This window comes from Enhydra lutris, unplaced genomic scaffold, assembly GCF_002288905.1.
Source record: "Enhydra lutris kenyoni isolate GAN:26980312 unplaced genomic scaffold, ASM228890v2 scaffoldscaffold39, whole genome shotgun sequence".
In the NCBI taxonomy this organism is placed as follows: Eukaryota; Metazoa; Chordata; class Mammalia; order Carnivora; family Mustelidae; genus Enhydra; species Enhydra lutris.
In genome coordinates, this window is record NW_019154123.1 from 15900095 (window position 1) to 15924972 (window position 24878).

The 24878-nt window shown below is 37.8% G+C and overlaps 1 protein-coding gene across 1 annotated transcript in view; it reads right to left on the reverse strand.

The window, feature by feature from the left end:
• Positions 1–24878, reverse strand: part of LOC111155106 (nephrocystin 3) — a 55806-nt gene that overhangs the window by 10567 nt on the left and 20361 nt on the right. Inside the window, exons 8-19 of the mRNA XM_022515165.1 lie at positions 24787–24861; positions 21932–22105; positions 19719–19822; positions 18631–18745; positions 18251–18394; positions 17648–17745; positions 16431–16533; positions 15938–16020; positions 13968–14106; positions 11865–12029; positions 1742–1836; positions 1069–1191 (exon numbers count right to left, since the gene is read on the reverse strand). Coding sequence (XP_022370873.1) covers positions 1069–1191; positions 1742–1836; positions 11865–12029; positions 13968–14106; positions 15938–16020; positions 16431–16533; positions 17648–17745; positions 18251–18394; positions 18631–18745; positions 19719–19822; positions 21932–22105; positions 24787–24861 — 1418 coding nt within the window. The remainder of the gene's footprint in view (positions 1–1068; positions 1192–1741; positions 1837–11864; positions 12030–13967; positions 14107–15937; positions 16021–16430; positions 16534–17647; positions 17746–18250; positions 18395–18630; positions 18746–19718; positions 19823–21931; positions 22106–24786; positions 24862–24878) is intronic.

Here is a 24878-nt window from a genome sequence, read left to right on the forward strand (position 1 = left end):
TCTTCTCTGTACCAAGGGCATGTTTGACTTTTGTTTTCGTTTTTTAGATTCTAGATATAAGTGAGATCATATAGTATTTGTCTTTCTCTAGCTTATTTCACTTAGTGTAATGTCCTAAGGATCCATCCATGTTGTTGCAAATGCCAAGATTTTGTTCTTTTTTATGGCTGAATAATATTCCATTGTTTGTATGTAATGTGCACATATATACACACACACATCTTCTTTATCCATTCATCTATTAAGGGACACTTAGGTTGTTTCCTATTTTGACTATTGTAAATAATGCTATAATGAACATGGTGGTGCATATATCTTCTCAAATTATTGTATTTGTTTTCTTCAGATAAACAGCAAGAAGTGAAATTGCTAGGTCATATTGCAGTTCTAGTTTTAATTTTTTAAGGAACCTCATACTGTTTTCCACAGTGGCTGTCCCAAATTACATTCCTACCAATAGTACATGAGGGTTCCCTTTTCTCTACATCCTTGCCAGCATTTGTCATCTCTTGTTTTCTTGGTGATAGTAATTCTAACAGGTGTGTGATGATATCTCATTTTAATTTTTAATTTGCATTTACCTGATGACTAGTGATGTTGAGCATCTTTTCATGTATCTGTTGGCCATCTGGATGTCTTTTTAGAAAAATGTCTATTCAGATCCTCTGTCCATTTTTAAATCAGATTCTTGTTATTGATTTATAGGAGTTCTTTATATATTTTGGATGTTAACCCCTTTGCAGATATACGATTTGCAAATATTTTCTCTCATTCAGTAGGCTACCTTTCCATTTTGTTTATGGTTTCCTTTGCTGCGCAGAAGCTTTCTTAGTTTGATGTGATTCCACTTGTTTATTTTGCTTTTGTTGCCTTTGCTTTTTGTGTCAGATACAAGAAATCATCACCAAGACTAATGTCAAGCAGTTTACTGCCTATGTTTTCTGGGAGTTCTATGGCTTCAGGTCTTATATTAAAGCTAAAATTAAAATGCCATTTTTCTTTGTTATACCAAACAACCACTTAACTCTGTTTTTTTTGTAGAAGGTGTTCTACAAATAAGTTTCTTACCTTTTATAAAGATTTTGAGACACAAAGAGATTGAGAAGGCAATCATGCAACTTCTGTTTACTTCCCTGCTGCTGAAAAAGCCAAGGGAGCTCATCTGCACTTCTCCAGGTCACTTGGTCCTGACTGTCAGAAGGGAAAGGACAACACTCAGTAGTACCTTCCAACAAGGAAATTACCTCCAAAGACTTCAGACAAATGTTGAAGGGAGAAAAATGTTTTTGACATCTATCTCTGACTCTTTAAATATAATCTAATACTGAGAAAATTAGGTCAAAATCAGAAACTCTAAGAAATAATCTAAGAAAATAAATACAGTGATATCAGGACCACTCATCAAACTCTCAAAGTGTTTTCCTAAATTTGAGCTTTAAAAAAAAAAAATCAACCCAAGTATATACACACGGTATACAGACACACACATATTTTTGAACGATTAAACTGGAATAAATAATAAAATGATCTTACATTGATTTCATGTAAGTTTAAATCTATAGCATGATATTAAAAGACTTACATAATAATCTCTTGTTCTTTTGCCATTAACAGGGGAGATGAATAAATCTTTTCTATAATAATTAAATTTTTATACATTAAGTTATAAGCAAAGGAAGAGAGAAGTAAAGGCACAGGGGTAAAACATGTTGCAGAAGAATAATACGGATATTCATAATACCTTAGCTGCATGGTGAAATAGTTGATTAGCTTTTGCCTACATGAAGAAATAATGGCTGGATCATCCATGTATTCCAGTCTTACTGTTTCCCAAGCCTGGGAAGAAAAAGAAAAAATATTGCAGTTTATTTTCTGTAAGTCCCCGTATATCTAACAATTAATTTATAAACAGGAATTTGCAATTATTTTAATTTTACAGATGTATAATAGAGATGGCAAAAGACTTTTAAAATTCAGGATATGTTTATGTGATAAACTGATAAAGAATAAAAATCTCCTGGAAGCACTTAAAACACAATTTAGTTTAAACTTCTAGTTACTGCAGTAAAAATTATCAGAAATGTGGACTGAAAAAGTACTGGAAAGACTATATTTAAGCAATACACAATAGAGAAAGATAAGCCTGTGAAATTACAAACATAGCACACCTGCAAATATAACGCAGCATACTCCCACGAAAGACTTCATTCACATTTGTATACATATAAGTCAACCACGGCATTGCAGGTGGATAAGAATTATACCATTTGATAGGTCCTAAACATTTACTACTACATACTAGACAGTCATGCCTAGGACCTTACTAGGATCAAGAATCCATCGATTCACTTCACAACCTCTGTAGTAGGCTAGAAAAATCTGCCCAAGGCTTACAGAATTTACCCAAGGTTACAGAGCTGTTAGCTGTGAAGAGCCGAATTGTGAACTAAGGCATGCCCACTTGCTGAGTCCAAGCTCTTAAAACATAAATAATGATACCAGCAATCAATAATACTTACAATTGAAAAAAACATATTTTCCTCTTTCAGAAAGAAACTGCTTTTTAAAGTATTTTAAGTCCCTCTTTATCCCCAGTTTCACTTTCTGCAGCCTTAGCTGCCCATGGGCAACTGGGATTTGAAGGGAGATGATCCTTGATATTATAGTCAGGTCCATATGATGTAATGCTAGATCACAGTGCCCACATCATTCACCTCACTTCATCTCATCAGGTAGGCATTTTACCGGTAATCTCACATCATTACAAGAAGGGTGAGTGCACTATAATATTTTGAGAGAGACCACATTCACATAACTTGGGAGTACAGTATATTGTTACAACTGTTCTATTATTATGTTTGTTAATCTCTTACTATCCCTAAATTGTAAATTTAACTTTATCATGGGTATGTACTTAAAGAAAAAACATAGTGTATATGGGGCTTGGTACTATCCTGGTTTCAGGCATTAACTGGGGGTCTCAGAAGGTGTCCGCTGGGGATAAGAGGGGACTGCTGTAATAGTCATTTCATAAAGGTACTTCATAAAAATGTTAGCCCAATTTTACATTTAATCTAAAATCAGTGCAAAAAATTTGGTAATGCCAAATTTCAGATTTCAATTTTGTCTTGTAGTTGAAACATTTAAAATAGCATGATGGTACGATGGCTTTTAAAAATTTTTTACTTTTTAATTTAAATTCAACTAATTAATATATAATGTATTATTGGTTTCAGAGGTACAGGTCAGTGATTCTTCGGTCTTTTTTTTTTTTATGTTATATTAGCCACCACACAGTACATCATTAGTTTTTGATGTAGTTTTCCATGATTCATTGTTTGCATATAATACCCAGTGCTCCATGCAACACACATGCCCTCCTTAATACCCATCACTGGGCTAACCACCCTCTGCCCCGGCAAAACCCTCAGCTTGTTTCCCGAAGTCCATAGTCTCTCAAGGTTTGTCTCCCCCTCCAAATTTCCCCACTTCATTTTTCCCTCCCTTCTCCTAATGTCCTCCATGCTATTCCTTATGTTCTATAAATAAGTGAAACCATATGATAACTGACTTTCTTTGCTTATTTCACTTAGCATAATCTCCTCCAGTTCTATCCATGTTGATGCAAATGTTGGGTATTCATCCTTTCATGGCTGAGTAATATTTCATTGTATATATGAACCACATCTTCTTTATCCATTTGTCTGTTGAAGGGCATCTTGGCTCCTTCCACAGTTTGGCAATTGTGGACATTGCTGCTATGAACATTGGGGTGCATGTGGCCCTTCTTTTCACTACATCTATATTTTGGGGGTAAATACCCAGTAGTGCAATTGCTGGGTCATATGGTAGCTCTATTTTTAACTTATTCTGGAACCTCTACACTGTTTTCCAAAGTGGCCATACCAACTTGCATTCCCACTAACAGTGTAGGAAGGTTCCCCTTTCTCCACAACCTCTCCAACATTTATTGTTTCTTTTTTTTTTTTAAATTTTTTATTTTTTTAATTTTTTAATTTTTTCGACAGAGAGAGATCACAAGTAGGCAGAGAGGCAGGCAAAGAGAGAGAGAGGAGGAAACAGGCTCCCCGCCACAGAGAGAGCCCGATGTGGGGCTCGACCCCAGGACCCCGGGATCATGACCCGAGCCGAAGGCAGAGGCCTTAACCCTCTGAGCCACCCAGGGGCCCCCATTTATTGTTTCTTGCCTTGTCAATTTTTGCCATTATAATTGGGGTCAGGTGGTATCTCAATGTGGTTTTGATTTGGATTTCCCTGATTGTTAATAATGATGAACATTTTTTCATGTGTCTGTTAGCCATTTTATGTCTTCTTTGGAGAAGTGTCTGTTCATGTATTGTTTCAGTCTTGGTAATTTGTAGGTTTCTAAGAAGGCATCCATTTCTTCCAGGTTGCTTAATTTACAGGCATATAGCTGTTGATAATTATTTCTGATGATTGTTTCTATTTCCTTGGTGTTAGTCAACATCTCTCCCCTTTCATTCATAATTTTATTAATTTGGGTCCTTTCTCTTCTCTTTTGGGTAAGTCTGGCCAGTGGTTTATTGATCTTATTCTTTCCAAGAACCAGCTTCATTGATCTGCTCTACTGTATTTCTGGTTTCTAATTCATTGATCTCTACTCTAATTTTAATTACTTCTCATGTGTGGCTAAGGCTTTATTTATTGTTCTTTCTCTTTTCTCCAGTTCTTTAAGGTATAAACTTAATTTGTGTATCTGGGATTTTTCTTTTTTCTTTTTTTTTTTTGAGTGAGGCTTGGATGGCTATGTATTTCCCCCTTACAACTGTCTTTGCAGTATTCCATATGTTTTGCACCGATGTGTTTTCGTTCTCAATGGTTTCCATAAATTGTTGAAGTTCTTTTTTGATTTCCTGATGACCCAAACATTCTTAAGCAGATGGTCTTTAGCTTCCAAGTGTTTGAATTTCTTCCAATTTTTTTCTTGTGACTGAGTTCCAGTTTCAAAGCATTATAGTCTAAGAATATGCAGGGTATAATCTCAGTCTTTTGGTATCAGTTGAGACCTGATTTGTGACCCAGTCTCTGGTCTATTCTGGAGAGTTTGATGATGAATGAGTATTCTGCTATTTTAGGGTGGAATATTCTGTATATATCTAAGAGGTCCAGTTGGTCCCATGTATCATTCAAAGCTCTCATATCTTTGTTGATTTTCTGCTTAGATAATCTATTGCTGAGAGTGGAGTTTTGAGGTCTCCTATTATATTATTATCAATATGTCTCTTTATTTTGGTTAACAGCTGGCTTATGTAGTTGGCTGTTCCCCTGTCGGGGGCATAGATGTTCCCCAATTTTAGATCCTCTTGTTGGGTAGACCCTTTAAGAGTGATATAGCGTCCTTCTGTATCTCTAACTATAGTTTTTAGCTTAAAATTTAATTTGTCTGGTATAAGAATTGCTACCCCAGCTTTCTCTTGAGGTGCACTGGCATGAAAAATGGTTCTCCATTGCTTCACTTTCAGTCTGGAAGTATCTTTAGGCGCAAAATGAGTCTCTTATAGACAGCATATGGATGGGTCGTGTCTTTTTATCCAATCTGCAACCTTGGGCTGTTTCATGGGAACATTTAGGTAATTCACTTTGAGAGTGATTATTGAAAGATATTTTAGGGGCGCCTGGGTGGCTCAGTGGGTTAAAACCTCTGCCTTTGGCTCAGGTCATGATCCCAGGGTCCGGGGATTGAGCCGCGCATCAGGCTCTCTGCCCAGCAGGGAGCCTGCTTCCTTTCCTCTCTCTGCCTGCCTCTCTGCCTACTTGTGATCTCTGTCAGTCAAATAAATAAATAAAATCTTAAAAAAAAGATATTTTATTGTCATCATGTTGCCTGTGAAGTCCTTGTTTCTATAGATCATCTCTGTAAATTTCTGTTCTATGTCACTCTTGGGGTCTTTCTCCTTTTATAGGACTCCTTTAATATTTCTTTCAGGGCCAGCTGGGTGGTCACATATTCTTTCAGTTTGTACCGGTCTGGGAAACTCCTTGTCTTTCCAGCCATTCTGAATGACAGCGTGTCTGGATAAAGTATCCTTGGCTGCATATTCCTCTCACTCAGTACTCTGAACATGTCTTGCCAACCCTTTCTTGCTTGCCAGGTCTCTCTAGACAGGTCTGACATTTTTCTGATGTTCTTCCCTCTGTATCTAAGAAATCGCTTCCCCCTCACTGCTTTCAAGATTATTTCCTTGGAGCTAAGATTTGTAAATTGTACAATTATACGTTGTGGCATTGATCTGTTCTCATTGATCTTGGGAGGGGTCCTCTCTGCCTCTAAGACACGAATGCTTCTTTCCTTCCCCAGATTAGGTAAGTTCTCAGCTACAATTTGCTGAAATATATCTTCTAGACCTCTCTCTCTTTCCACCCATTCAGAGATCCCAATAATTCTGATATTGGAGTCTTTCACTGAGCCACTATTCTCTCTCAGTTTGATACCCTGGTTTTATTATTTTTTTTATTTTATTTATTTATTTATTTGACAGACAGAGATCACAAGTAGGCAGAGAGGCAGGCAGAAAGAGAGAGAGAGAGAGAGGAGGAAGCAGGCTCCCCGCTGAGCAAAGAGTCTGATGCAGGGCTCGATCCCAGGACCCTGGGATCATGACCTGAGCCGAAGGCAGAGGTTTTAACCCACTGAGCCACCCAGGCGCCCCTCGATACTCTGGTTTTAATTTATTTTTCCCATGCCACCTCAGTACCTTCTTTTCTATCATCTTATGCTCTGGCTCACTAATTTGTTCTGCTTCATTTACCCTGGCAGAGTATCTAGTTTAGAGTGCATTTCATTCATAGCATTTCTAAGTTTTACCTGATTAGATATAATTTCTGCCCTTACAGATTATATATTGTCATTAATATTTTTCTCAAGCCTAGATATCACCTTGATAATTGTTACTCTGAAGTCAATTTCTGACATCTTGGTTATATCCATATCCATTAGTTCTGTGGAGAGGCCTCAATCTCTGAATCTTTCCTGTGTTGGGGGTTCCTCCTCTTAGTCATTCTGTTGAGGGGTGGTTAAGAGAATGTAGAGAGTCCAAATTATTGACCACAGCCCAAGCAAGATGTACCTGTTTTACAGGGACCTTAAAGTTGTCCCCTCTTGTTCTTCCAGTCTGTCTTCTGGGGGAGGGCCCTGCTGCACTGTTACTCAGGCAACTCTGTCCAAACAGAGTTGGACAGAGTTGCCTTGCCCCCTGTGCGGGGGTGATAGGCTCAGTGAAAACCCGTTTTGGGGGGCTTTTGCTCTGTAGTGGCTTTCTGCATCTCTTCCAAGAGTCAGAGCAGAAGTGTCCATATCTAATACTCTGTCTCAGAACAGAGAGATCACAGTCTGCTCTTCACTGAGCTCTCCAGGCCACACTGTCTCCCTCTCGGTCTGTGTTGCTAAATACCATAGCGTCCTGGGTTGTGCGCCCCACAGCAGCACTCCCAGCCCTTGCTCCCAGGGCCAGGCACGTCTCTGTCCTTTGTGCTTCTAAAACCGCAAGCCAACCCCATTTGCAAGTATGCCCCAGTAGCTTCAGATTTTAGTCTGGGGGGCTGCCCTAAAGTCCTTTCCCTGACACTACCAGTTTGGGAGTCTGAGCCCGGTCCCCAGTGAAGGAAGCTTTTGTGCTCTGGCACAAGTTCCCGGAGGCTCCCTCTCCTTCCATTTATCTTTCAATATCACCCACAGAATCACGGCTCCCCACTTCATACCTCAAGACCAACTGCCAGAGATATTCTGTTTGTAGAGACCCAGATATATCTTCTTACATCTCAGGCTGATTTCATGGGTGTTCAGAATGGTCTGATAGATATCTAGCTCAATTCAGGGAACCAGCTGAAATAGGATCCCCTACTCCTCCACCACCTTTTTTCTTGATTCTTCAGTCTTATATAATACTGAGTGCTCAGTACATCATGTGCCCTCCTTAATGTCCATCACCCACTTACCCCATCCCCTACCCTTTCCCCTCCAGCAAGCCTGTTTGTTTCCTACGATTAAGATCTCTTATGGTGTCTACATCTCTGATATTATCTTGTTTTATTTTCTCCTCTCTTCTCCACTGAACCTCTGCTTTGTTTCTTAAATTCCACATATGAGTGATATCATGCAATAACTGTCTTTCTCTGATTGACTTACTTCACTCAGCATAATATCCTCTGGTTCCATCCACGTCATCGCAAATAGCAACATTTCATCTTTTTGATGGCTGAGTAGTTTTCCATCACACACACACACACACACACACACACACACACACACACCCCACATCTTCTTTATCCATTCATCTGTCAATGGACACCCAGACTCTTTCCGTAGTTGGGCTATTGTGGACATTGCTGCTGTAAACATTTGGGTGCAAGTGCCCCTTCGGATCACTACATTTGTATCTTTGAGGTAAATACCTAGTAGTGCAATTGCTGGGTCATAGAGTAGCTCTGTTTTCAACTTTTTGAGGAAAATCCATACTATTTTCCAGAGTGGCTGCACCTGCTCACATTCCCACCAACAGTGTAAGAGGGTTCCCCTTTCTCGGCATCCTTGCCAACATCGGTCATTCCTTGATTTCTTAGTTTTAGCCATTCTGACTGGTGTGAGGTGGTATCTCAATGTGTGTTTTTTTTTGTTTGTTTTTGTTTTTTAGATTTTATTCATTTATTTGTCACAGAGAGAGCACAGGCAGAGGGAGTGGCTGGCAGAGGGATAAGCAGATTTCCCAATAAGAAAGGAGCCCGATATGGGACTTGATGGTCAGGACCCTGGGATCATGACTGGAGCCGAAGGTAGACGCTTAACCCACTGAGTCACCCAGTCACCCAAAACCACCCATGTGGTTTTGATTTGTATTTCCCTGATACTAAGTGATGTGGAGCATTTTTTCATGTGTCTGTTGGCAATTTGTATGTCTTCTTTGCAGTCAAATGCTCTACCCCTGAACTATACCCCCATGTATGTCTTCTTTGGAGAAATATCTGTTTCTATCTTCTGTCCATTTCTTGACAGGATTATTTGTTCTTTGGGTGTTAAGTCTGGTAAATTCTTTATAGACTTTGGATACAAGTTCTTTATTTGATAAGACATTTGCAAATACCTTCTCCCATTATGTCAGTCATATTTCGGTTTTGTCAACTGTTTCCTTTGCTGTGAAAAGATTTTTATCATGATTAAGTCCCAACAGTTCATTTTTGCTTTTGTTTTCCTTGCCTTTAGAGATATATCTAACAAGAAATTGCTTTGGCTGAGGTCACAGAGGTTGCTGCATGTATTCTCTCACATTAAGGTCTTTCATCCATTCTGAGTCTATTTTTGTGTATGGTGTAAGAAAATGGTCCAGTTTCATTCTTCTGCATGTGGCTGTCCAATTTTCCAACACCATTTGTTGAAGAGACTGTCTTTTCCATTGGATATTCTTTCCCGCTTTGTCAAAAGATTAGTTGACCACAGAGTGAGGGTCCACTTCTGGGGTCTCTATTCTGTTCCACTGATATGTGTCTGTTTTTGTTCCAGTAGCATACCATCGTCCCAATTACATCTTTGTAATAGAGCTTCAAGTCCAGGATCATGATGTCACTAGCTTTGGTTCTCTTTTTTAACATTTCTCTGGATATTCAGGGTCTTTTCAGATTCCATACAAATTTTAGGATTATTTGTTCCATGAAAAAAGTGGATGGTATTTTGATAGGGATTGCACTGAATGGGTAGTTTGCTTTGGGCAGCATAGACATTTTCACAATTTTTGTTCTCCAATCCATGAGGAAAGAATGTTTTCCCATTCCTTTGTGTTGTCCTCAATTTCTTTCATGAGTGTTCTGTAGTTTTTAGAGTACAGATCCTTTACCTCTTTGATTAGGTTTATTCCAATGTATCTTATGGTTTTGGGTGTAACTGTACATGGGATCGACTCCTTAATTTCTCTTTTTCTCTGTCTCATTGTTATTGTATAGATATGCAACTGATTTCTGTGCATTAATTTTATATCCTGCCACTTTGCTGAATTCCTGTATGAGTTCTAGCTATTTGGGGTGGAGTCTTTTGGGTTTTCCACATAGCGTATCTTGTCATTTGTGAAGAGTGAGAGTTTGAGTACTTCTCTGCTGATTCAGATGCATTTTATTTCTTTTTGTTGTCTGATTGCTGAGGCTAGGACTTCTAGTACTATGTTGAACAGCAGTGGTAATAGTGGACATCTCTCTCATGTTCCTGACCTTAGGGGAAAAGCTCTCAGTTTTTCCCCCACTGAGAATGAGTTTTGCTGTGGCCTTTTCCTACATGGCTTTTATGATCTTGAGGTATCTTCCCTCCATTCCTACACTGTGAAACGTTTTAATCAAGAAAGGATGCTGTACTTTGTCAAATGCTTTTTCTGCATCTACTGAGAGGAGCATATGTTTCTTATCCTTTATTAATGTAGTGTGTCATGCTGATTGATTTATAGATATCGAACCACCCTTGTGGCCCCAGACTAAATCCCACTTGGTTCTGGTGAATAATCCTTTTAATGTACTGTTGGATCCTATTGGCTAGTATCTTGGTGACAATTTTGGCATCCATGTTCCTCAGGGATAGTGGTCTATAATTCACCTTTTGGTAGGGTCTTTGTCTCGTTTTGAGATCAAGGTAATGATGGCCTCATAGAGAGAGTTTGCAAGTTTTTCTTCCATTTCGATTTTTTGAAACAGCTTCAGAAGAACAGGTATTAGTTCTCTAAATGTTTGGTAGAATTCCCCTGGGAAGCTATCTGGCCCTGGACTCTTGTCTGTTGTGAGATTTTTGATTACTGCTTCTATTTCCTTGCTGGTTATGAGTCTGTTCAGGTTTTCTATTTCTTCCTGTTTTAGTTTTAGTAGTGTGTAAGTTTCCAGAAATGCATCCATTTCTTCCAGATTTTCTAATTTTTAAAAAAAAATTTTCTTTATTTATTGAGAGGGAGAGAATGAGTGGTAGCGAGAGACAGAGGGAGAGAGAGGGAGAAGCAGACTCCCCACTGAGCAGGGAGCCTGATGTAGGACTCGATCCCAGGACCCAGAGATCATGACCTATTTTTATTGATTTGAGGTGTTGACCTATTTTTACTGATTTGAGGGGGGTTTTCTGTGCCTCCTGGATTTGAATGCCTGCTTCCTTCCCCAGACTAGGGAAGCTGTCCACTATAATTTGCTTCAATATACCTTCTGCCCCACTCTTTCCTCTTCTGAGATCCCAATTATTTTAATATTGTTTCACTTTATGGTAAGACTAATCTCTTGAATTTCTCCCCTTGTGGTCAAATAGTTGTTTATCTTTCTTTTTCTCAGCTTCTTTATTTTCCATCATTTTGTCTTCTATATCACTAATTCTCTCTTCTGCCACATTTATCCTAGCAGTCAAAGCTTCCATTTTATATTACATCTCATCAATAGCCTTTTTAATTCCAATTTGATTATATTTTAGTTCTTTTATTTCTCTAGAAATGGATTCTCTAGTGTCTTCTATGCTTTTTTCAAGCCTAGCTAGCTATCTTTATAATCATTATTCTGAATTCTAGTTCTGACATCTTACTTATATCCATACTGATTAGGTTCCTGGCAGTTAGTACTGCCTCTTGTTCTCTTTTTTTGAGGTATGAGTTTTTCCATCTTGTCATTCTTACAGAAAGTGGTCGCTTTTCTATTTGTAGACTTGCAGCTATTCTTTTCTTTGATCTCCAGTTGAGTTCACAGGTGTTCAGAATGATTTGATAGCTATCTAGCTGAGTGGGACCAGACAAAACTAAGATCTCCTACTCCTCTGCCATCCTGGACTATCTCCCGGTATGTTGACATTTAAAAGTAAAAAACCTTATTAAAAAAACACTTACCTGTAGATGTTGAAACTTGAGCAAGCCACAACCATAAGTCAATAAGCACATTTTGTGTAAACTGTGAATAAGGGAGGTCAAGACAGCCCAGGAAAGCTCAGGGTAGAGTTCCATCAGTTCTGATTCACTCATGCCATTGTGACTAACATTTATGAGGCAGAGAATCTAGGTAAAGAAATGAATTAAGAATGATCATAAGCCATCTCTATAAGTAAGAAAAAGCCATTAAAATTTCCATAACTCTTTTAAGGTTATTAACTTCTTATTCAAACTTATTGTTCAAATGATTTAATAAAGCAAGAAACATATTTTTTAGAATAAAACACACTTTCCAAAATACAATAATCAGAAATAAGATAGTGTATACAGCAAATCTAGCATGTGAAAGACAACACACAGAAAAAAGTTTGATGAAAATTAAAACCTCTGTGGGCGCCTGGTGACTCAGTTGTTAAGTTGTTAAGTATCTGCCTTCAGCTCAGGTCATGATGGGGCCCTGGGTCAGGCTCCCTGCTCAGTGGGGAATCTGCCTCTCCCTGGAGAGTTTGCCTCTCCCTCTGCCCTCTGTCCCTCCCTTTCTCTTCGCTTGTGCTCTCTCTCAAACAAACAAATAAAATCTTTTAAAATAAGAAAAAAAATTGGAACCTCAGGAAATAGATTAAAACTAATGACAAAGTTCCAATTTGGGGAAGATGGTAGAAGAAAATGGTTCTTCTACTATAAATGCCTGTTAACATAAGACAATATATAACGAAATACCTTTAAAAGCACAAGTGAGCCTGCAAAAGGGAAAGAGAAATCTCCCAGGTGCCAAAAATGAATAGGAAAGCAAACATCGGAGGGCTAAGTGCTGGAGCTACTGTCCCTGGGGGAAGTGAGGGTACCGGCTAGGCAGCAATCTCAGTAATTTAAGGGCTTGGGTTTTTACACCCACAGTGGGGATGGAAGGTATGCCCTTAAACCCGGTAAGGTGAGTAGCTGGAACTAGAAAGCTTGCCAACACCAGAAATCCTAAGAGCTGTACTCTCAGTGAAGGGGTGCATAGAAAACATTGGCCCACAGACCAACCACGCAAGAAAGTTTAATTTCAAGCTCTAAAGTTCAAGACACTGTGGTACTAGCAACGAATAAGCAAAACTGGAACAGAAGAGCTCAGAAAACAAACTCCTGTTAATTTGTTGAGTGTGATATCCAAATCAGCAGAAATGATGTGCTATTTAGTAAAATGAAATTAGCTGGCCATATGATAAAAGATTAAAAAGCAGATTCCTTCCTCACATAATAAAAAAAATAAGTTCTTAAGGACTCACACAGGAAGAACGAAAATTTAAAACAGTTTAAAGGGAAAAATACATGTACAAACATTTTTATGATAACAAAATATTTTTGGATAATAGAAGATTTTAAAAATAAGATATAACAGGAAAAAACCATGAAAGATACTATTGATAAATCTGACTTCAACAAAATAAAACTCTGTATAATGAATGATACTAAAAAGTTAAGACAAGAAACAAACTGGAAAAAGATATTTATCTGCAAACTCTGTAACAGAATTTGTATTCAGTATGCAGAATGTTTAAGAGCTCCTAGAGATCAATAAGAAAGACAACTCAATTAAAACTCATGTAAGAAGGCCTGAATCAGCAATTCACAGAATAGGAAACAAGAATAGCCAATAAACATGAACAGATGAAAAATTTCAATGGTAATCAGGAAAATGCAAATTTCTTGAGCTATCACTTCTGGCCACAGGTACACTGTGGCAGCCAGCTTTCCTATATGTGCTTGAAATATACTTAAGTACAGATTTAAAAATAATTACTATTTTCTTCAATTCACACATAAATGGAAACTTTTATGAGTTTTTTTTTTTTTTTTAAGATTTTATTTATTTATTTGACAGACAGAGATCACAAGTAGGCAGAGAGGCAGGCAGAGAGAGAGGGGGAAGCAGGCTCCCTGCCGAGCAGAGAGCCCAATGCGGGACTTGATCCCAGGACCCTGAGATCACGACCTGAGCTGAAGGCAGAGGCTTTGACCCACTGAGCCACCCAGGCGCCCCCAAACTTTTATGAGTTTTATAAGTTTATTATCCTTTACCTGTTTCATTAGTTCTTTATCCATATCATTTGCCATGGACTCCTGGAAAGATCGCAGAGCAAGTCTATATAATGAAATAGTATCTTGACACTGGAAACACTGATGAAGGATTTTATCTAAATTGCCTGCTCTTCCAGCACTGTTGGAATTGAGAATAGATTTAATTTCTTATAGACAGCCAACATCTGCGAAAAATTTGGGGTAGATAAAAACAATGTGGTCTCTATTTTTTATACTTCAAATGAAAACAGAAATTCAATAAAACATGATATAGGAATATGACACTTTTATGGGGCTGCTTGAGTCATCAGTATTATTTTAGTATACTATTTAGCTCAATTCAGTGAACACATGCTGGGAACCTACTATGTGTCAAGCAATTACTGCACATTATGGAACACAGAAATGAGTAAGTCATGGTTCTAATCATCTAGAAACATGCTACCTACATACAAGAAGCAGGAAAATAATTATAAATGTTATTAGTTAGCCATGCAAGTTAAATTTATTTAGAGTCAGGATTTAGGAGCCATCAAGCTAAAGACAATCAGTAAATAGGGTAGTTTGTTTTAAAATATTACACATTATTCACCAATAGTTTCTTTTTAAAATAGGAAGATATATAGAGAAGAAAAAATAAACAAAAGTTCTATAGGCCCTCTCTATAGGCCTAATAAACTTTCTAAGGGCCTAATATATATGGGAAGCCATTTCAGATTTCTTTCTAAATTGGCATTGCTGTACATCAATTTTATTTAAACCCCAAGTCTCATTTATGGCCCAGCAGGCACACATTGTACATCTGCCTTGTAAATGAGCAGCCTAAAGGAAAACCATCTGTCTGTAAGATATGGACCAATGGTCCTACCGTCTGCATTTTTTGATGTTAAAACACATGATTCCTGCCTGTATCATCTTTCAAGCTTTTACAAGACATAAAAAAGATATATAACCCATAAGAACTGTCCATTCTCCAGAGCACTTTCTTCCCCATGAAGATTGTGTTTCCCGGGCAGCTGTCCTAACTTGGGCTTGAATAAAACTCTCTTTCTTACTTTTAGAGGTTCTGAAAGTTTGTTCATTTTGTGTCGACACTCTTAAAATAGCTAAATCCAATAAATATTATGGAATGTGTGGAAAGGACTCCTGCTCTTGAAGTGGACTCAGTCCAGCTTCTGATGTTCACAGAGGCCAGACGCACTGGAGACAGTGGAAGAAGATTGTGGGAATATCACAGGCAAGTCAAAATTTTAGAAGATGTTTTCATTTCAAATCTAGTTCTCAAGATGAGAATGTGGAATTAAGAGCCAAGAATATGAGATTCACGGTCTAGAATAGGAGTCGGGAGTACAATTACTGTCCATTGCGATGATTACCAAAACCATATTCATCTTTTTTGGTCTCTGGTTGTGAAGAGACAAAGTAAGGTGAGGTATTGAAGAAGAAACATAGTTACACTTTGTAAGGCTTATCTAAAGGCAAATGACTAAAGGGTATCTAGAACAGAAAAATCTAAGATGAAAGGTTTATCAGGATATAAGAATAGAGACAATGAAAAATTCCTATATACCTACCTACTAATAATATTCAAGGACACCCCAAAACAGCATGTGTTTGCCTCAGTTGTCCCTCACTTTCTCAAAGCTAGGGGCCTCAAGCAGGTGACAAGGAGCACCCATGGGCCCCATGGAGGGCAAAGATGGCCTTCACTGGCAACCCCCGACAGGGAAACAATGTGATGCAAATGAGACAACTATATCCAACACGTTCTTGTAATGCATGGGCTATCACCAATCTGCAGTCACGAGTCACATTCTCCCAGGATGTTAGTATCACTGTTAGAACCCACAGAATCTGATGTGAGTGGCTCAGAGAGACTGCCGCAATGATTGTTCTCAGTTTCACAAGGTGAGGAAGCAGTCTGCAGCAAACACAAAACATGCAGATCATGTAAAATCGCCACCACTTACCATGCGATCATTTTGCCGAAAACGGTGACATAAAGGGCATTGCAGGTCGTAGCAGAACGACAGTGTCGTTCTAACTTCTTCTCCTGCATCAGTTTACCAGAACACAAAACAAACACAAAAACACAAAACCACCCTGAAATGAAACTGACTTTACTACAGAGCCTTCAACAAATATCCCTGGCAGAAATGAGACGGTTCCCGCCACCTGAATAGTGACATCACTGCCACACAGTGGTGGACCGCAGATGTTCTGCTTTTAAACATTCCTGCTTAATATAATATAATATAATAAAGTAAAACCTAAGCCCCAAATGTTTTTTATTGCTTTTTCTATATTTGTTAGTAGTTTAAGAGCCCATGCATTTAACATTCAGGAAACTTCAATTTCCCTTAACACAATAGAGAGTTCCTATATTGAATTTTAAGTCTCATATAAGGTGTTTTATAGGAAAGCTGATAGACGTAAAAGAACAACAAAATTAAAAATACTTACCTGCTCTTTACTCAATTTAATGTCCACAGAGTGGCATTCTGCAATTATAAGAGATTTTGCATCTTTGGGATTTAAAGGATCAAGATGAAGTGTAGGCCATAACCTTTTATTCAAAGAAAAGAAAATGAAATTCTCTTCTAAGAAGACAATAAAAGCTGTAATCTACCCAAACACAAGTCAAAATCCATTACAAGAGTTAATTTTTTTATATTGCTTTTATAAAGTAAAAAAACTAATCTCTGTTAATCTTACTAGGTAATGTTATTTGATTCTTTTTAACATGTATATCATTACTTTCAGGAATCAATCCCAACAAAGACTTTTAAATAGCATAGGCAGTAAAGGTGGTAGAAGTAAAGTGGTAAAACACTTCCAGTTCCATGTTCCATACTAATAATAAAACTAAACATATTAGTACCTATGAAGAATAGTATAAGGTAGTGTTTGCCCATAAATTACTTGTAATCCAATTGGAATGTAATCACTCTGTAACATCCATTCTCAACAGGGTATTGAAAATTGTTTCAGGGTGGGGGAAAAAATCTTACTTTTTATTATAAAGTGCAAATATACAAACACATATCTGTTTATATACAAAAACTGATATATAGCATATGGATGGTATTAAAATTTCTTGGGGTGAGGGAGGTGATTAGGAAGAAAATGTCTAAAAAGGCTCCTAAGGGGAACAAAAATAGGTTAAGAAACACTGCCCTACAGAATTCAACCACTGTCTTCCTTTTTTGAGGACTGCCAAAGTAAGCACATGTTTGAGGATAACAGGTGTCTAGTCTCATAGCCCAGTCCTCTCCCTATTCTTCTCATCTGTAAATGTCATTGCCTGCTAGCCATCACTAGCTGGAGGTACAACTGGCAACTCAGGCTAACCATGTCCAAAACAAAACTTACACCCTTTCCTCCACAAACCTGCCCATCCTCTGTGTTCCCTATTTCAGTTCATGTAACCATAATTCACTTAATTTTGCAAGCCAGAAACTTGGGGACCATCTAGCCTACCCCGCCTTGACATCCCAGCTCTAACCTCCCACCAGAGCCTACAGAGTACCTCTTTCTCCTGAATTTATCCACTTCTCCCCGCCTTCCTCCCTGCCACTTACATGAAAAACATGAAAACACACACACACATGCAAAAACCTTTCCCGGTTTGTACTTAACACATTCCATGTAATCTGAAAGAACTGGAGTGAGCATCGTACCTCCAGGCTGGAGGGCATGTCTCTACGTTCACAGAAACAATTACTCTTACATTCACTGGCAGTGGATCGATTAGCCATTTCATGTGTTTTTCAACTTGCTTAAAAATATAAAAACAAAATTCATTCTATTAATTCAAAATATTTCAAAACAATCTGGTAATAGCTCCCCAAGTAAAATGAAATTGTCATTAAGTTTCCCATTATTATTAAGGATATACTCTTGTTTTGGGATGATAAATTCAATCTCAGGATATTAAAAGAACAAGGGGCAAAATACTATTATAGCTGATATGAATTCTGGACACTTAAGGAAATGTCAAGACCCTAGAAATAAGTCAAAATTAACATTTTTTGCTAATTGGTTCATTCAATTGGTCTTACCCAATAAGATACTAGTGTGTGTTGGCATACAGTACATTTTTTTTTTTTTTTTCATACAGTACATTTTTTATGCACGTGTTTCCTCCCTAGGAACTGAACAGATATACTAGAAACACCACCAACATTTTCTCTCATAAACATATTTAAATGCCTGCTATAGCCATTACTGATAATTTTGTTTCTTTCTGAGAGTACCAGTAGGTTACGAAGTGAAAACAGTACCTGAACTTGATCTATGGAATCAATAATGATGATGATGCTGCCTTGATGACGGGCAGAGAGTTTTTCCAGCCAGCGTGGAAATTCTTCCAGAAGCTTAGCTGGATCCAGTGTTAGAGCAGAAACTGACCAAGAGTGTTGCATCAACTGCAAGAATTCAAGCAGTTACACTTCATCACAGCTGGTGGGAAACATTTTTATCCTGACTTTTTAAACCAAAATTGAGTGATCAAGAGGAACCAACTGCATCAAGTATTTTTAACCTTATACAAATCTAAAACAAATGGGTAATGTTGAAAATTGAAAATTATTGGGTACTCAGCCCTAACAGCTTCTGATTTGAAATAAAAATTCTGATAATCCCAAAACATGGCATTTTATACCTTTAGAGTTAGTCGTTTAATAATCAAGGAGGACTCAGAGCTGGTTGACATGGGCCTTCCCACAAAATGAGAAAGAATTAGCGTGTTAGGGGAATTCTTCTGTTGTAACTGAATCCTGAAAGAAAAAGACCTTTTAGAATAGTGATGAAACTCATTTATTATCAACAAAAAAAAGAATTCACAATGCAATTAAACATCAAGTGCTACCCAACTGTCAGCAATCACATGGTCAATCACTTCTGAATAAACATGGGACATTTCCATTTTTAGTCCACTTTTAGATCCTTTTAAATAAGCATTTAAAAACTATAGATTCATTTTAATTACAAGTTGATATTAACGAATGGAAACCAATATAATATACATTTGAGGTTAATGTATTAGTGAAATGAGCATTACCCTTTAATAAACAAAGGAAAAAAGAAGCTTCTTTGCTAAGTACAAAAATATTATTTTCCAAAAAACTATTATTTTCCACTAAATAAAAGAGCAGTAAAAAGGAAGAAACATATGCTAACTCTTCAATGTAATATTCTTACGAATTGTTTTTAAATAATAGAAATGAAAATGAAAGTAAAAAAGAGTTTATCAGTTTCTATAACCTTAGTCCCTAATCTGAGGAACCACTTTGCATTCACAATACAGGTCACCCTTTATTTTGATGTTCTTTACAACTCATCTCACTCTAAACAGTCTGTCTTTGCCTTCTTTCAAATATTTAAAATCTCAATGAAACTTTGAAGATGAAGCCAGTGATTGAAAACACAGGCACATTCCCTGTATATCTAGTTCACCTAATTCCATTCCACACGGACCACTCCCTTACATAGCGCGGCTTAGCTCTAACCTTCGTAATTAGTGTACACAATCACAAATGGCCCTATTTTCTATTCTTTTCTCATCCTGTATCCTAATATTCAAATTGTATATAGTTCAGGGCGTGACTCTATTATTTTATATCTTTATTGCTTTCTCAATGTTTAGTACAGGCCATGCAGGAAGGCAGACAGGCAATAACATATTTTGTCGAATATGGTCAGTGAGTCAAATGATGACAATGGTAACAACTTAATTGCACTGTGTCATACCACTTTGATAAGAGAAGGGACTTTCCGGAACCTGGTCCTCCAGATACAAGAAGGGGTGGAATTGGTGCTGGTGCCGCCACTAGATCGTTAAGGCGCTGGTAATACTAGAAAGAAAAATGAATTTTTAAAATTCAGTTAATTAAATAAATTAAATTGTGAGGAAGCATATGCTTCAGAGAATTCTAGAGTCAATTTCTGACTACCCTCTGAAATCATTAGCGAAAAGCTGTGTGAGAAAATGAAATCTACTTTTAGTCAACAGCCTCCTCATGATTGCTTTTTTTTAATGGCTGGTTAAATGTGCCCAAAGTGGTAAACTAAGAGTGAGCCCCAATTTCTTCTACATATAGTACTGCTATAAATTAATGGTTGAGAGACAACACTTGAGATTCCCCTTGGGTTTTACAACATTCGGATTTTGCAGAATGCTACAGGGAGGCCACTGTATTCCCCTGCATCCCCTAAACCACAGGAAGTACTGTAGAAGGCTTTGAGGGTGCCGGCAGGCAGCCTCATTCTCCTGGGCAGAAGAGTACCTGTCCTGGACACCACCTCACTTTCCAGGGATTTCTGAGAATCAGTCCAAACAAGAACTGGTTTTGTCTGGGCGCTTGATCTCAAGTCTCCCAACCTGAGGCAGAGAATCAGCTTAGGACCGGCTCCCTGAGAGCTTTCTGAAATCGAGTGAGTTCTCAGGCTTTCCCCAGACATTAAAAAACTGGCTTAGAGATGAAAAGAACACACTCAGGAAAGCAAAATACCTCAGTACTTATGAGGGAGTTGGCAAAGTTATTTTGGGGATTGAGATGTTCATTAAGTATGCAAGGGGTCTAAATGACAGCTAATAAGGAATTTAAAGAACTTGTAATAAGTAGTTTGTGCCTAGCGTTAGGGTAGCAGAAATTTCCAACAACTACAATAAATAATTATTTGGTATAGTTTTTCAATTAAATTTTCTGTTTGCCAATATATACATAGAATATATTCCTCAGGAACTCAAATTATTCTGATAGCAATGGTGTTTCTCAGAAAGCAAAGGACTTTATAAATTCATGGTTCCACATAAAGCCCATTTATAGACCCATGGTTCCTGAGTTAAGACCATTTGCCACAGAAGAAAGACATAGGATTAAGAGCCAGAAGACCTAGGTTTAAATTCCAGATCTGTAATCTACTCCATGTGTGCTCTTAGGTTCTTTATTTATGAAACAATGATAACAATACCTCTCTTACAAAATAAAAACAATTTACATTTATCATGTGCTGGGTACTGTGCTAAGGGGTTGATGTGTTTTATTTGCTTTAGTTCTCCCCCAACAACCCTGTCAGGTGGGTAAAGTAGTCAATCTCATTTTATAGACAAGGAAGTCAAAGTTCAGAGCTAAGTAATGGTCAAAATCCAGAGTTAGCAAATGGTAGAACCAGGATATAAACAGAGACAACCTAAATTATAAAATTTCTATGAAATTACTGTTACTGACAGCTATGATAATATTCTTTAAAACACTTGTTGGAGCACCTGGGTGGCTCAGTCAGTTAAGCGTCTGCCTTTGGCTTAGGTTATAATCTTGGGGTCCTAGGATCAAGCCCCGCATGGGGCTCCCTGCTCCCTGCTCTGTGGGGAGTCTGCTTCTTCCTTTCCCTCCACCTCTGCCCCCCACTCATGCTTGCTCACTTTCTCTCAAAATAAACAAACAAAATCTTAAAAAAAAATTGTTCTTACATTAATTTTTAAATATTAATCATTCTTTGAACTTGGACATAGATTCTTTGTGCACTTTAAATTCTGTTAATTTGTTTAGATATTTAAGGATGCTGATGAACTGATCAGCCTATTGCATTAACTACTGTGGTATTTTCTGAATGTTTGACATTTTGAGTCCTCCAAGCTCTGAAGAACAGATAGTCTCACGATTTTTATCAAATTTCTTAGTTACCCTAATGTTGGTTTGGTGAACTGCAGGTGATAGAGAACATGTGGTTAATAAATCCTAATCTTAACTACAAATGTTTGATGTTCAAAAATGTAATTGAATCTCACTTATCTTTCATATGATACAAAGTTAAGCACATGTCTCAACATGGATAATCACACCATGAGGACAAACACTAATACACTTATTAACCTTGACTATGTTTAGGTAAAACCACAATCACAAAACAGCCTTAAGTGGCGACTGACGTTTGTCAGAACAATAACTCCAAATGCTTACTTTCTCGAATCCCAGCTCATGGGCTGAATTTGTAGCCTGTTGGAAAGTTTCCATTTGCTCTTGTTCATCATGTATGTCCCACAGAACATCACCAAAATCATCTTCTTCTGGAACAGAATCTTCACTGCCCAAATCCTTAGTCTCCGGGTCTGTGTTCTCAAAGCCCAGGATGTCCTGAACACCAAGAGCAAGCACACAACAATGAATAAAGAGTGGAAACATCTCGTAGCAGTGTGAGCACACAGGCCTAAGGTGGGTTTTACCTATGGTGGAGGGCAAGTCCAAACCTATGACCTTTGTATGGGGCCTACATGAATGATTTTATTTATTAATTTTTTATTATTAACAGTTAGCCAACATATAGTACATCATTAGTTGGCACATGCTGTAATGAACACAGGTTGTTATACGTAACTAATGAATCGTTGAACATGACCTCAAGAATAAATTTAAAACTATAAAAAACACCAGTTTAGAAATAAATATTAAAATGACAAACATAAAAAAAACCCCAAACTCTTAATAAAAAACTTTCATTAAAAATAGAGGTACAGAGGCGCCTGAGTGGTTCAGTGGGTTAAGCCTCTGCCTTCGGCTCAGGTCGTGATCTCAGGGTCCTGGGATCGAGCCCCGCATTGGGCTCTCTGCTCAGCGCAGAGCCTGCTTCCTCCTCTCTCTCTGCCTGCTTCTCTGCCTACTTGTGATCTCTGCCTACTTGTGATCTCTGTCTGTCAAATAAATAAATAAAATCTTAAAAAAAAAAATAGAGGTACATGGGGCACCTAGGTGGCTCAGTGGGTTAAAGCCTCTACCTTTAGCTCAAGTAATGATCTCAGGATCGTGGGATTGAGCCCCGCATTGGGCTCTCTGCTCCGCGGGGAGCCTGCTTCTCCCTCTCTCTCTGCCTGACTCTCTGCCTACTTGTGATCTCTCTGTCAAATAAATAAATAAAATCTTAAAAAAAAAAAAAAAACAGAGGTGCGATTAGGGTACCTGGCTGGCTTACTCAGTAGAGTATGTGACTCTTGATCTTGGCATCCTAGGTTCAAGCCTTATGCTGGGCATAGGACTTACAATAAAACAAACAAACAAACAGAAACAACTGTTGGATAAAAATAGAGGGGCATTTGACTCTTGGGGATCTGTTTTCTGAAAAATGTTACACAATGTATTTGCTTATATCTGGTTGGAGAATAACTTTAAAGATTGTGCTAATACCTAAGAAATATGCTGCATTACATTTTTATAAGATTTTAATTACTAAGATGGAGTTTCTTGATATCAAATATCTGTGTCATGATATCTAGTCTTTATATCACTGAAAATACATTGTTCTTCAAGCAGTAAAGACAGCAAATATGTCCACTCTCACTTGCTACCATTTATTCTGCTCAATTAATTCTATTTACTAGGATCCTAAAATTCACAACTTATTGAGAAGATCAAAACTCATGTCAATTTTTATATTAAAAATAGAATTTTATATTAAAAATTAAAAAACACTATACAAAATGTGTTGCCCAGAAGTCATATCATTATGTTTTGGGGCTCATTCTTTTTCTCTGGTAACAAATCTCATACTTGTAATACACCTTAATTAGAGAAAGTAATCTAATCCCTAACTTCTCAAATAGAATTCCTGGCACCCTGGAGGATGGATCAGCAGGTACAGGCAACGGCAGGCTAACTGTGGTACATTTTGTCATTGTGCCCATTTTACTTTTAAGGTAGGGGCAGGTTCTTTTTCTTATCATTATTAGAACTTTTGATAGTATGTAATTTAAAATGATTTTTTACATTAAACACAAGTATAACATTAAGCAGAATATATAACTCATATAAATTTACAAGATAATACATGAGATGCTGTAGAAACTTTCAGCTTGAGATACTATGACCCATAACCTCTGACCCATTGAGGTATGATTTCACCTCCTCTGCTATAAGAATGATGTAGTAGATAAATTTGAAAAGGATTTTTTTTTTTTTTTTTTTTGAGAGTGACTGTGCATGTGAAAAGGGCTGGGTGGGGCGTGGGTTGGGGAGGAGGGGCAGAGGGAGAGGGAGAGAGAGAATCTTAAGCAGGCTCCATGCCCAGCAGAGCCCTACGTGGGGCTCAGTCTCATGACCCTGAGATCATGACCTGAGCTGAAATGGATGCTCAACCAACTAAGACACCCCTGAAAAGATTTTTTTTTTTAAAGATTTTATTTATTTATTTGACAGAGAGAGAGAGAGAGTGAGAGAGAACAAGCAGAGGGAACAACAGAAGGAGAGGGAGAAGCAGAAAATCCACTGAGCAGGGAGCCCAAAATGGATCCCAGGACCCTAGGATCATGACCTGAGCCAAAGGCAGATGCTCAACTACTGAGCCACCTAGGCGCCCCAGGGATTTTTCTACTTTATAAAAATTCAAGGTGCATACAAAACCTGAGGAGACTCTATTAATAAGATAAACATTTTCCCTCAAATACTTATACCTTTTATCTAGCACTTTTGTAATCTATTTTACATTTAAACTAGTGGTGAGGCATCAAATAGCTTTGTGAGATAGACGACAGATAAAGAGATATGGTACTAGTAATACTATGATAATGCCACAGGATAGACAACCACCAGAAACAATGGCACTCTCTCCCCAAGTATTGTTTTCAAAAAAACTAGGAAGTTGTTTTTACTGGAACACCCAACTTGATGGATAAGAGTTTTAGAATTCTTTTTTTTAAGTCAGTTCTATGCCCAACATGGGGCTTGAACTCACGACCAAGATTGAGGATTTCGTGCTCTACCAACTGAGCCAGCCAGGCGCCCCTTACAGTATATCAGATGAAATCTTATAAAGAATGCATATTTACCTGTTTAATAATCTTTTCCACATAAATATAAGTTTTATATACTCCTTCTGTAGGATCTCCAGAGTGATCAATGATCTGGAAAAAGAAAGAAG